Source organism: Quercus robur, chromosome 11 (assembly GCF_932294415.1).
Source record: "Quercus robur chromosome 11, dhQueRobu3.1, whole genome shotgun sequence".
In the NCBI taxonomy this organism is placed as follows: domain Eukaryota; kingdom Viridiplantae; phylum Streptophyta; class Magnoliopsida; order Fagales; family Fagaceae; genus Quercus; species Quercus robur.
In genome coordinates, this window is record NC_065544.1 from 44,110,242 (window position 1) to 44,124,084 (window position 13,843).

Below are 13,843 nucleotides of genomic sequence, written 5' to 3' on the forward strand. Positions count from 1 at the left end.
CTTTCTCATTGGAGTTTAACATTTTTTTTTGGTTGCATATGTTTAAATTTTTGATAATTCATGAATTTGAGAACCACATTGATTCCATTTAGAATGTATTTTATTCACATTTGATAGCTAATTTAATAATTTATAATGAAAATAAAATTACTAAGAATGTAAACTCTAAACCTTTCTCATTGGAGTTTACCAAAATTTTTTTTTTTGTTGCATTTGTTTTAATTTTTTATAATTCCTGTATTTGAGAACCACATTGATTCCATTTAGAATGTATGGTATTCACATTTGATAGCTAATTAAATACTTTATTTTGAAAATAAAATTATCATGAATTTCATTGTAAAGATGACAAAGGAGATATGGACATTAAGTTCAAAAGAGTAATCTTACTCATTTAAAATCAAGACATATTCCTAATTCTTCAATTAAAAAAGAGACAAGAGCAAAACCTAAATATAAAAACTTAATTAGCATTAATTGTGCTTATATCTCTAAAATTTGGAAAAATATTGTTAACAAAATTCATAATATATATCTATACCTTTAATAAAAATAAATTAACAATATTAAATTTGAAATAAATATTATTTATTTAATATTTAAATATCAGACAAAAATTTACTTAATTTATCACTTAAGTCTCAAATTATATTCTCCCCAAACTTGAATTTAAGGTGAAAACCTATAAAACATATAAGAGCAATTCTAGATTAAAAAAAAAATTATTAATTTATCAAGGTAATAAATTATGATTGGTGTAACACTTTATAAACTTAGACATTATTTTTATTGGATTTCAAATTACCAATCAAATAAATTTTGAAAATTAGCAAACAAAAAAAGAAAAAAAGAAAAGCATAGTTTTTTTTTCTTTAGATAAAAGTCGGTTGAGATAATATATTTTGGACCGTAGATAATTTAGTGGAAAGGATCCTGACCATTGAGAAACTTTAGTAGAAAAGACCCGTACGACTGTACCGTATATTATATATAGACTTTTTTTACACAACAACCGAACACACTGCCTATTTTGTTCTTACCAGGACTTCCCTTTCGCGCCACAACCACAGGTCTCTCTCTCTCTCTCTTTCTCTAACTATGCTTTGCTTTTCAAACTCTTTCTCATAAGGGTTGGTGTAAAATTCTGTTTGATTTTCAAGAATTACTTTTCTTTACTTTGCTTATATTCAATTTATATCCTCTTATGTGCTCAGGTAGTGAACTGGGTTTCCTTGTTTTTTGTTTTTGTTATTATTGTTTTTGGGGTGTTATAGAATGTCCTTTTATGGAGTTTGATATGCATGATAAATTGATAACCTTGTTTTGGCTGTTCTTGTCAAAGTTTCAACCTATGAGCTTGTTTTCGGTGGAGAGTTGGTGAACTGTAGTCTATAGGTTAATTATTTTGAGTTTGCTCTAGATGTTAGTTCTGAAAAAGTTTTGTTGGTGTGGTGATTCTTATTGGGCTTTTTTTTCATTGGGTTTCTTTTTAATTCTATTTATTTTAAGTGGGTTTTTTTGGGAAGTTCATAATCTCCATTAATTTAGTGTGGCATCCATGTTTATTATATCTCACAGTGATGTTTATCTGAGCAGGATTTTTATTTTATTTTTATTGTTAAGATAATCTGGTTTCTGGTTCTTTAAGCAAAATTTTCAAGTTATCCTGCAGTTTACTCTGAAAGGGTGTTAAATATGGAGATATAGACTCTGTTTTTAGATCCTTTAGTAATTTTGAATATTGAAAAACATGTACAATACATGTTTGTACATGTTTAATCGTGTAAAAGTCCTATATTACCACATAAAACTTGATAAAAAAATATTTTGTGTGATTTTAGTTCATCCTTTTGAGTTATATAGGTATCGAGCATATAATGGAAAAATGGAGGTCTTTGTAAAATGACTTGATGCACTCAAATAAAGTTATAAGCTTCTGACTATGATATCACTTATGAAATAATTTGGGGTTTCAGAGTTGAGTCCTATATAAAGTTAAAATTTTAACGTAGTTCATCCTTGTTAAGAGTGAAAGAGCTTGGTGTGCTAATATTCATAGTAAATATAGATGCCTTTGAACTTTTAGTAATCTGCTTCTGTCACAACTTGAATAAGCACTAGCCATATTTGCGCTATACCCCAAATAGATTTGTCAAATTACAATTAAAGCTTATCGTAATCACTTATATACCCTAGATTGTCCTAGTAAACACCCTATGTGGAACTCAACACTTATAAAATTTAATCCAATATCTAACCCATTTGGGGTATCACACTTTCGTTGAAAAGTAATCTAGCCTTTCTCTTTAGTTTAATGTGAATTCTAATTGTGATGAATGTGTGTTTCTAGAGTGAACATGTAAAGCTAATTTTTTTTTTCTTTCTTTTTATTGGTTTAATTTCTTCCAGCCAGTTATTGGATTAAGGTGGGTCATTGAGCTCATATTGAACCTTGTCAGAATGGGTGAAACCAGTGAGATGGCCAAGCCTTCCAAACAAATGGGTATTGGGGAAGTCAACATGCCTCCTAAATGGTTTGTACCATTGTTTTCAACTCAGGTTCTCAAGCAATCTCTCTCTCTCTCTCTCTCCTCCCCCCAAAATTTTTTTTCCGTCACACACATTTCTCATCATTTTCACTAAATCTTTACTAATGTTACAGGAAACACCAAAGACACCTTCACAACCAGATGGGCCAACTTTTGTGCAGGTTCAAGACAAATAAAAAATAAATTACATATATTTATCCATGCGTGTGTTTGTGTGTGTGTGTGTGTGTTTGTGTTTTGGAGGGTGGGGAGGTGGGCTATGGGTGATATGGATCTGTGGATTTGATAATGAAGAACCAGATTGAGTGTCTTTCAACTTACTCTTGCATCTTGACTCTTGAATAGGCATATTATGGTTCTGGGGCTACCGCACCTCCCTTTGTCATGTCAAGTTCCGCTGCCTCTTCGTTGTTTAATCCCTATATGTGGGGAAATCAGGTGATTATCTTCATATGTGAGAGGTCAAGCAGAGAGTTGACTACCTTGGATTATAACATGGGGAAAACTGACTTGTTTGCTCTTAGGTGGCTTATCAGCAATGTATGTCACAATATGGACCTGGACTTCAATACCATGCTCCATATAACAAGGAGGTCCATGCAAATCTTAACACAGTTAAGGTAATCCCAAACACATATCTTGTCATCTTACTTTTGTGTGCTGTACTTTTCTCTACATATTAAATCTAGTAGATATATATATATATATTTTTTGATAAGTTAGTGGTAAATTTCTTTATTTCATCAATTTCCATCAATAAAATAGAGGTTGTGAGAGTTTCTTTTGGGTATTAGTGGTTTGTAACTTGTAGGTGCAATCTACTTGTCTTCCACTAAGACTCACATTTTTCATGTATATCTTATATATAACTACTTATATATGGTTAGGGTGTGGGATTGGCCATTCCAGAAAAAGAGGAAAGGATTCTCAAGGGAAAGGACTTGGATTCAATGAGCAAACACAAGAGAAGCTCAGAGAATTTGATTTTGGTAGGTAATGGATCAAGAGAAAGTGAGAAGGCAGCTTCAAGTACCAGAAATGATGGCGGTGGTCCTTCACAAAGGTATTCTTAATTTCTATAGGAATTTTTCTTCCCCAATAAGTTTTATTATGTTAGCAGTACTACCATTCTTTTCCTTCTTAGCTGGGTGTGGGTTTTCTTTTTCTTTTTTTTGTGGGGGGTTGTATGCTTAACTCTAGATTTTTATTTCTAATATTTTACGCTAGCTGAATATCTTAAATGTGCTTTGCTAAACTATGACTGCAAAATTCCTTTAAACAGTGATGTAAGTGGAAGTGAGGGCTCATCAGATGACAGTGATGTCAAGAATCAGGTTGTTGCTCCAATTAATTTTATGTTGAGTAAATTCTCAAAAAATCTAAAGGTCTATTAGGTTGGTTTTTCCTAGCACTAATATGCACTGACTTTTCATTTTTTCCAGGAGTTTTCTAAAAGTAAAAGGCAAAGATTTAACCAGTTGCAGGCAGATGGTAATTTTTGAAGTTCATGGGTTTTGCTTTCTTTATAAAAGTCCATTAGTTTGATTACCTATAATACTTGAACAGGAGTGGTTGCACAGAACAAAGCTAGTGTCCAGGATTGTGGTGCAAATACAGATTTGGCATTGCATGATTCAGTAGCAAACGTGGCTGAAACTGATCTCAATTTGGGAATGAGCCTTAGTGCATCCAGTGCTCAACCTTTTCTTATGAAGGTGAGGCCAAATAAATTGGGTGCATGACTGCTATGCTTCAGCAATAATGCTTGTGTGACAATTTATGCTTGGAAAAATGGATTTAGGAATGGAAAGAGTTGAAGCTGTCTGTTATTTTGATGTCCATATTATTTGAATTGTTTTTATGGATTATACTTTCCTTGTTTAATGTAATCTTCTGGGGGTTAAAATTTATAGTTTACAGTTGTTTCTTAGCTTCTCTTTCTCTCTCGCTCTGCCTTTTTTTTTTTTCCTTTACCTCCTCTCCTGAACCCATGTTACATAGGCACAATTACAACTGTAAAAGTGATCCATGGTCTAAGAGGTCAGGATTACTTGTTCTTACTTTTGACGATCTTTATCTCTTGCTTTGACAGGAAGGGATTGACCTGAGAAATGAGAGGAGAAAGCAGTCTAATAGGGAGTCAGCTAGGAGGTCAAGAATACGTCGACAGGTACTTATCTTTGTCCTTTTGTTTGACCTTTCTTTTCTGGGTAACATTTTTAGTATTCTGTCAATAAAGGTACCAGTTATTTTCAGTCATCAGATCTTGCCTTGTTTTGAAGGTTGAGTTCTGGTATCCAGTCTATACACTTCAAATATATACTTGCAGATGTGGCAAGGAATCCTCTTTATGGTTTCTTAAGGTCCTATAGGCAACTATTTCAGATGCTCCTTCAACTTTTATAGGTTTAGGTCACCTTATGTGGAGTTAATGGTTAAATTCGAAAAGGAAAGAATTTTCTTCCAAACTCCTCCAACCCATTATGAGATGACTCATAATACAATCCACGTGTATTATTTAAACAAGTCACATAACCCATTCAATAGGTCATGTGACTAAAGGTACATGTTGATGGTTTTATCAATTGTCATGTAGTGGGTTGGAGGAATTTTCCTCCAAACCAGTTTGGAGATAAATTTTTTCCATTTGAAAATACATGAAAAGGATCACCATATTCAGTTACTATGTTTTCCAGAGTTTTCCTTTGCCTTTTTATTAGCATTTTTCAATCTTCTTCTTTTTTATTTTTTATATTTTAAATCCTGGTCCATCTCTATTGCATTCTAGGTTTGGTTAACTATTAAACCTCATGATATGTGGATTATAAATTTTGAATTTCAGAAAATCCAGGCTTAAAATCTTTGTTAGATGTCAAAATTTTCTGACATTGATTGATGCTTTAGTTTAAGTTAATTTAGAGGTGGATACTCTTAGCAAAAAGTGGATTTAAACAAAATGTTGGGGGGACATTTTCATTTACCATGGTTATGCCTCTTAAATTTGCTCTATTATTCCTCTAATATCTGTTTGCTTTGATTTTCTACTAAAAACTGCTTCCTCAAAGCATCCCCCTTCCTTTTGCTAAAACTTTGTAAAAAATAAAAATTAATAAGTTGATGATTATGGCACTAGAGGAACCAAGAGAGAGAGAGAGAGAGAGAGAGGATGGTGGGAGGGGAAGGGGGGCTGATGATAGAGGCTTGTTATGTCTGGCAAAGCCATAGAGTATGACTATGAATGGTTTGTTGGTTACTTATAATATGTCGAAAAGATTATCCAACAAAAACTTCCAAACTCCCTCAGATTTGGTTTTGTATAAAGGCATTAGGTTGAGTAAAATTTTGAATTTAGATTGAGCAGCATTACTTTTGATAGAAAACCAGGAATTCTGGAAGGAATCTTGTATTGCATCTTATAGAGCAGATGGGAGAAATTTTTCTGGGTGGTTGGCAGGTTTCTAGCCTATTGGGTCGCTAGTTTCATTCCAATTGCATTTATTTTGAAGGGAAAAAAAAAAAAAAGATAAAAGAAAAAAAAGAGAGGAGGGTTTACTCCCAAGGTTGGCAATCGTTTCTTTTTCCTTTTCTTTTTTTACCCCCATAAAATTTGAGGTCAAACTTGAAGTCCGTCAATTTTTTAGAACGTTCCCTTACTTGACTTGATTATTAGTTTTGTTTTTAAGATATTTTGCTTTTGGGTTTCTTATTATCACAGCAGGAATGCGAAAAACTACAAGCATTGGCAGAGATGCTAAAAACCGAGACTTCCATGCTGAAGGAGGAGCTAGTTAGGCTTTCCGAGGAATGTGGGGAAGTTGATGAAGAAAACAATTCCTTAATGGTTTGCCATCCAAATCCTTCTTCTTTATTCATTTATCCTATACTGATGATTGTTGCAGTTTCTTAGCTTAACCTATAATAAATATCATGTTCTCAAATTTCACATAACGTGTGCTTCCTGCCTTCCCCCCTCTGATCTTTTCGAAATGTTAAGGTTGTTTATGGTTAGAACCACTCTAAAGTCTAAAGCTTATAGTATCTGTTATGCGGAATCTATTTATTGTCAAGTCCAAACTTCTACTCACAAGCCACCCATGATAAAGATTAAAGTGTGCCTATATAGTGGTTTTTAAAATTCAGTGTTTACATCACCCCCCCCCCCCTTTTTCTCTCTCCTCCTCCCCCTAAACTATTATTTAATGAAATTGATTTGCTGATGGAGCAGGATGAGTTAACCAAGATGTATGGACCAGATGCAATTTCAGACCTAATTGCTAGGAACCCTAACTCCGGTTGTAGTGAAAGCAATGACAATGAAGAAAGAATTCCTAGTGGAGATGACTCACCTCTTCATACGATTAGAATTACATGAAATTTTAGTTTGAAACTAGAATGTGGCTTTGACTGAAATTATAAGTTCATGTCGATTCTTTATGATTTTTTCATATTCATATTTTAGAAAAAAGAGGTATTATTCCAAAACATTCATGTGGGTTTCAGATTTTATGTACTCAAATGATTTCAACATTTGGTAGAGTGCTAATTTTAGGCTTTTATTCTTTTGTGCATGGTTCCACTTTAATAGTGTTAATATTTGTTGTTTATGTAAGGTGCTTTCTTAGTTTGATTATACCTATTGTAGCAACATTCAACCATTGGTGTATTAAGATTTTCTCTGGTAGTTTTTAGGAATAGATTTTGAGATCAAATTCTTTTTGTACTTGCAGCTACCTTCTTTTCAACAATGAATTCCCATTCCTTAATTAAAAAAAAAAAAAGAAAAAAAAGAAAAAAAAGAAAAAGAAATCTCATTCCTGAAGTTTTGGTTTGTAGTAATGATACATGAAGGGAAGGTTGGTAGATTTAACCTCACAGGGTTTGATCTATCATTTAATAAGAAAAGAAATAACTATTGTGACATAAGAAATTACACCTATACAAGTTGCTTTATATTAGAGAATTCAGATTCGGAGGTGGACTGTCAATCATCTTCAAAACTGAGAAAATTTCACATAACCGCCCCCACCACCCCCCCCCCCCCCCCCCCCCCCCCCCCCCCCAAAAAAAAAGGCACAAATATGTTTTCCATGATTCTTAATTGCAGAATATTAACAAATGGAGGCTCCCATCAATTGCCAAAAAAAAAAAAAAAGGAACAAGTGGATGCTAGCATAATTTACTTCAAGAGTGCTAGAGATCCAAAAATTTTTACTACTTTTTTTGTCATGAACTCCACTTTTATCAGCATCAATCATGACATACTATTGAGAAATTATTTATTTATTTATTTATTTATGTTCTTCCACTTTGATTACTTCAATCATCTCAACCAATGCTCGCATTAAGATCACCTTTTTTTCCTCACCCAAATCATTGATAAAATTAAAATGTACAACACCCATTTTCATATGAATGATGAATTCTTCTTCTTCTTCTCTATTTTATTTTATAATAAAATTTTGTTCTTGAGCCATGAGTCTTTTAACTTCAAAATCTTAAGCTACCAATGATCTGTTGGAATTAGATGTTAATTCTCTTTTATTCTTAGCAAAATTTTGTTCTTGAGCCATGAGTTTTTAACTTCAAAATTTTAAGCTGCTAATAACTAACAATCTCTAGCTATTAGGACCCTTTCCATTTTTGAGTTAATTTCTCTGGGAGGTTACTTCTTCAATTTGAGGCAGCTTCAACAGTGACTAAAGCATTAGATATCCTCTCTCTCTCTCTCTCATCAAGGAAAAAGCTACATCTTCGGGTAACTTCTACGTGGCAACATCAGCTTTCCATGTGTTGCAACATGGATCATAGAACCATAAGCCATTAGGGGTCCTTTCAAAACATTGAAAGAATCAGGTATACAGGTCCTGCTTGATGGTTAATAATTGCATTGACATTAGAGGGTCCATATTGCACATGTGCAAAATGTGGACAAGAGGAGGCTGAATGAATTTAAAGTGAATATTCATGATCTAATGATATATACATTTTTCATTTCCTGGGATTAAGATTAACATGTTTACCTGTTACTTTTATGTCTTCTGCAAAGCTAAATCACACTAGATTGATGACTATCACGAATCAAACTGCTACATTCATTCATCAAATACCACAACAAAGAAATTTCATGCAGAAGAAAAGGGAAGCTCACCGCAGTATATCTTGTAATAACAATTAAGTAAAAAGCAGGATTGGTAATGTGAAGCGTACTATAATTTGCATGCGTTTGAACACTAGGGCTGTTGTAATTGGGGCCAAGAAAGGGCATAACTCACATTGCTCCAATAAGATGAAATCTCACTTAATTTTAGCCTGCATGTGTGCTTTGAAACATTTACATTCTAGTTAACTTCCCTTCTCCTCTCCCCCCAACTCTCTCCGTTTCAAACATACTCTAACTCAGCAAGCACTTTCTTGCTAAAGGTATTACTGATGAGCAGAAACATATTATCAACTTGAACCATCAGGGAAGGGTTTGAGTGCATCCTTGTTCCCTTTAACATAAAATTCCACAACTGCTTTCATTCGGGGAAGTTTATCAGGGTGGTAATTTACGTGAATAATTACTGGTTTGAGCTTGCTCAGGTTGGCATCTTTCCTCACAGTTTTGAAGAGCACCTTGCTGTTCATAAACAGATAGAAATCCATAGTCCTTCTTGCAGCATGAAGCCCATCATACCCGGGATATGAAGGGAAAAAGAGCTCCTCATTGAAAACTGCCTGGTCCCAAGAGGGTGGCTCCTGAGAGAGCCGACTCGCCACACGATCCAGAAGCTCAATTGAAGGAATTGTTGGTCTAATGTAGAAGAAACCAGAGTTATAGACCCATATACGCATTGTATGAGCATATCGAGCCCAACCCATTGCAGGTTCATCAAAGACATCATTATACCCATAAGCTGTCATATTATTATGACCATCAGTCATGGACTCCACATCTGAATCTCGATAAAGATAATGAAAAGGATTCTGCAAATACACAATATCAACATCTGATAGAAGAACACTATACCCCAGTTGCAAAAACTCTCTTAGAATACGAAATTTCAACCCTGAGACAGCATGGTTCCCTCCTGTCCTTGCAACTGAATCAATACCTTCATCTGGATCTCTCTTATACACTGGAACATCCTTAGATTCACAGAATCTGGCAATCTCTTCATCCAAAGCAACAACCAAATAATTGGGTATACCCACTCTCTTGATGTTAGTGAACCAGACTTCCAACATGTCCTTCACATTTGAGTTTGCAAGAGCAACTATAAGCTCTCTCCGGACAGCAACTTTCTCTAATATCTTTGCCAATCTTGGATTGACAGATTCATCAGGGATGACAGCAGGGTTGGTTCTTAAGCCCTTGATGGTACCAAAAGGTCCAGCCTTCTGCTGTTTACCCAACACAAGAACCTGCTTCTGTGCATTATCTTTCCTTTGATCAGCCAATCTAAGCTTTTCAGTTAGCTCCTTAATTTCATTTCTCAGCTCGGAATTTTTCTCAGATGCTTCCACAAATTCTGATTTCAACATGTTTATCCGTTCAGACGATTCACATGAAGCTGAATTAACCTGATGAAATGAGAGGGAAAAAAAAACATGAATCTTATATTTGTGCCTAACGAAATAACCAATTCAACACTATGGAAACTCCACTAAGACTGTATGCATTGCCATTAGATGATTAACTTGCAAAAAAGTCATCAGATGTGCAGCATACACTATATGAATGAATCATCTTCCTTTGCCTCATCTCAAAATTTCACACAAAAGCCACAATGGTGATTGGGAGCATTTAATACACACACATGTATTGCATAATTTTTTTATTACACATGTATAAACTAAATAAAAGCATATACATAGACACGCAGAAGGGGAGAGAGAGAGAGATTGTGGTAGGAGGAAGAGCCATTTGGGCTGGGGCTCATTGGCAACATTGTCTCAATCAGTATACCAATCAAACACAATAAGAGATTTAGGATGCTTCGCATTGAATTGAATATAAATTCCATATTTGAAACTATTACCACTCACACGGCCTATGAAATACAAACAATATGATCAAATTCAAGTCAAAGTCTCAGACCACAATGTTCAAAAATAGGATTGTAAATTAAATGAGCATAGAGCTTCAAATCATCAATTGTTACAATCAATTAAAGAGTTTGAGTATGAATGTTTAACTATCATCCATCCCTCATTATCACAGATTCGTAAAACATGTAGAAATTGTTTACTAATAGACTTCAGTGTATAGCAAGAAAAACTATTTTTTTAAGTAACCATGCTGGCATTGTATACAAAACCCATATCCAATTCAAAGTCAAACCACAGCAACTATAAGTCAACGCAATGGCTTCACTTCCCCACCAAGATTCAGAATCCCAAAACACACCCACAACTAAAAATCCAACAAGTCCAAGAACACACCTTTTTTTTTTTCGTGACTGTCATGATTGGTTCATAATAATAAAAGTAATGTCAATTCGCTAATCCCATCACCAAAATACTACTAACATCTCAAAACCCCAAAACTATAAAAATAAAAAATAAAAATAAAAATACTAAACAAATATAAATAAACATTTTGTTAATAAAAAAAAAAAAGTGGGGTTGGAGAATTGGAACCTGGGCATTGGATTTGGAGATAGTACGAGTAATAATAGGAGCTGAGGAGGTGAAGAGACCATGAGGGAAGAAAATGGCGAAGACACAACCCAAAGTGACTCCAATGGCTATGGCAATTGCAATTCTGGTTTTTCGAACCGACTGTAAAGTGTTTCGATGCATTTCTCTGCGGCCAGTCATTTTTTGTTTGATTTGGTTTGATGGGTCAGTTTTTGTTTCGGCTTTTGCAAATTGGCAAAGACTTTTGGGGTTGCAAAAGTGGTGAGATAGAGAAAGATTGAGAGATGGGTGTGTTTGAGTTTTTGACAATTGGGGATCAGAAATTGTGGCTGGGTGGGTGGTCCTGCGTACAGAGTTCAGTAGTTGTTGAATTGTGCAGTAAAAGTAAAGGATGCCAAAATAGGAGGAGAGAGAAAGATAATTAGACATGTTTAAGATTACTTTATCATTTTAATTATTGTTTAGTGTAATAATTCTTTTATAGAAATTATAGATATCATTTTAATTTGAATTCACAACTTAAAATTACTTCTTTACTTATCTATAAAAATCAATAATAATCTATCATTTAAAATTTATTATAAAAATATTATGAAAATATTGCAAATATAGCATTTCTCTTTATTTTATGGCCTCCTGTCTAGTGTTTAGGAGTACTACTAAGTCAAAACATTAATTGTGTATATAAATTAATAAATAATAATGTCACTACAAGCTTTGTAATTTAATTTGATGGTGTAATGAAAATGCACAAGTCTCATCTCGTCCATACAGGTTGTCCCTAATGAGAAAAGAAGGAAAAAGTGAATGTATGAAGAAAAGTCGTCCCTAATGACCTTGTTCGTCCTTAATAAAGGATGGACAAGTTCATTGGGCTTTGAACATGTTGAGCTTTGGACGACTTTGATTTCCACTTAGCGTAAGGGATGAGTTGAACTGATATGAGCCCAGTCCACCACTGACCATTATGGAACATAGGCCCGAATAAGGTAACTTCCATGGCAGTTATGGAAGTTACCTTCGAATCCTCCGAACTCCTCGACAATAGGAACGGTTATTAAACAAATAATTGTTTCACGTATGCTATATAAGCATTCATCGATGAGAAGATAAGGTATTCAGATACTTTTCACAGAATACTCCCTTTTTACTTAGAATCACAAATCTACTGACTTTACCATCGGAGGACTTTCGGCCGGTCTCCTCTGACTTAGTATTTGTTTTTTCAGGATCAAGCTCTAAGATCATCAGCGCCTGAGACTTTCAGCCTACTGATTTCCAAGGAATCATCATAATTAATTAACATTTTTTTTTTAGTAATGAATTTAGAGGTCAAATCTCATTGATAATTTATTAAAAATAAAAAAAATTTCATTTCAAAGATAAGAGAAGTTTTATGGCATAAAGTTTTAGGGAAATTTACATTGTAATATCTAGGGGTGTTCATGGTGCGGTTTTAGGCCATTTTTAGCACCGCACTTTGCGGTGCGGTTTAGTTAAAATCATAACTGCACTGCACCTTGTTTTTGCGGTTACATGTGTGGTGCGATGCGGTGTGGTACGGTTTAGAGTTTAGTCAAAACCATAACCGCACCGCACCTCATTTTTGCGGTCACATGTACGATATTATGTATAAGATGCGGTTTGAAGTCGGTATATTTTTCAAATTTTGGGTTTTTCCTACTCAGCCCAAAACTAATTTTTTCCTTTTTTTTGGGCCAAGTTTTAAATTATTGAGCTAGTTTTTCTTTATTTTGGGTTGGCTTTTCTAGTCAATACTTGCTAGGGTTATTAAAACTTTTTTTTTTTTTTTGGGAAAACTAGGGTTATCAAACTATTAACAATATATTTAATATTAAAAATAAATATATTAATATATAGAGAGAGGTGCGGTGCGGTGCAGTTTGTACGGTTTTTTTATTATAAAATCGCAAATCGCATTGCACCATGTGGTGTGGTGCGGTGCGGTGTACTATTACTTGCGGTACGGTGCGGTTATGCCATTTTGCAGACGGTTTTGGTGCGATTTATGCGGTTTATCGGTTTGGTGAACACCCCTATTAATATCCTAAACTATTCCTCAAATTACATTTTAAACTCTAAAATTTTTTAGTGCACATTTTGTACCATAAACTATGATTATTATTACACTTTACAATTTGATGTCGAGTTTGCTGTTAACTTGGAGAAAAATCTAGAGTTTAGAGTGGAAAGTGTAATTGAGAGTACAATTTAGGATAGTAAAATGTAATTTATCCTTTATTTTTAAGGAATTGAGAAGAGGAGCAATTGTATATTTTCAATTGATATCATACTTTTTCATCCAAGTTAATGACAAACTTAATGTTGGGGTACAAAGTGTAATAAGAGTTATAGTTTAGAGTGCAATATGTGTATTCAAAAAGTTTAAAGTGCAAAATGTAATTTGGGATATAGTTTAGAATGGTAAACTGTAATTTCTCCAAAGTTTTGCAAAGTAGAAATTTAAAATCAATTAATCAAATGAAATGCATGAGGTATGATCAAAAAAGAAAAAAGAAAAAAAGAATGCATGAGGTGTGATTCTGTTCTTTTTTTTTTTTTTTTTGGGGTTAGTTTATTGCTTATGTGCTTATGTATAATTTTTTAAATTCTCACATTTCTAAATTTTAACTATAAATATACTTTTATTA

General features: G+C 33.8%; 2 protein-coding genes across 2 annotated transcripts; one reads left to right on the forward strand and one right to left on the reverse strand.

The window, feature by feature from the left end:
* The first annotated feature begins 1,025 nt into the window (after window positions 1-1,025).
* LOC126706449 (G-box-binding factor 1-like) lies at window positions 1,026-7,105 on the forward strand. Its single transcript, XM_050405925.1, has 12 exons — window positions 1,026-1,070; window positions 2,414-2,559; window positions 2,663-2,710; window positions 2,895-2,987; window positions 3,074-3,169; window positions 3,437-3,612; window positions 3,832-3,883; window positions 3,992-4,040; window positions 4,116-4,264; window positions 4,642-4,719; window positions 6,265-6,390; window positions 6,775-7,105. Exons 2-12 carry the CDS (start codon window positions 2,461-2,463, stop codon window positions 6,919-6,921), a joined length of 1,113 nt encoding a protein of 370 aa, XP_050261882.1. The 5' UTR covers window positions 1,026-1,070; window positions 2,414-2,460; the 3' UTR covers window positions 6,922-7,105.
* A 1,509-nt stretch (window positions 7,106-8,614) lies between these two features.
* Window positions 8,615-11,560, reverse strand: LOC126705837 (arabinosyltransferase RRA2-like). Its single transcript, XM_050405054.1, has 2 exons — window positions 11,172-11,560; window positions 8,615-10,112 (listed from the first exon to the last, which is right to left on the reverse strand). The coding sequence occupies exons 1-2, from the start codon at window positions 11,349-11,351 to the stop codon at window positions 8,997-8,999; spliced, it is 1,296 nt and encodes a 431-aa protein (XP_050261011.1). The 5' UTR covers window positions 11,352-11,560; the 3' UTR covers window positions 8,615-8,996.
* Window positions 11,561-13,843: the final 2,283 nt, after the last annotated feature.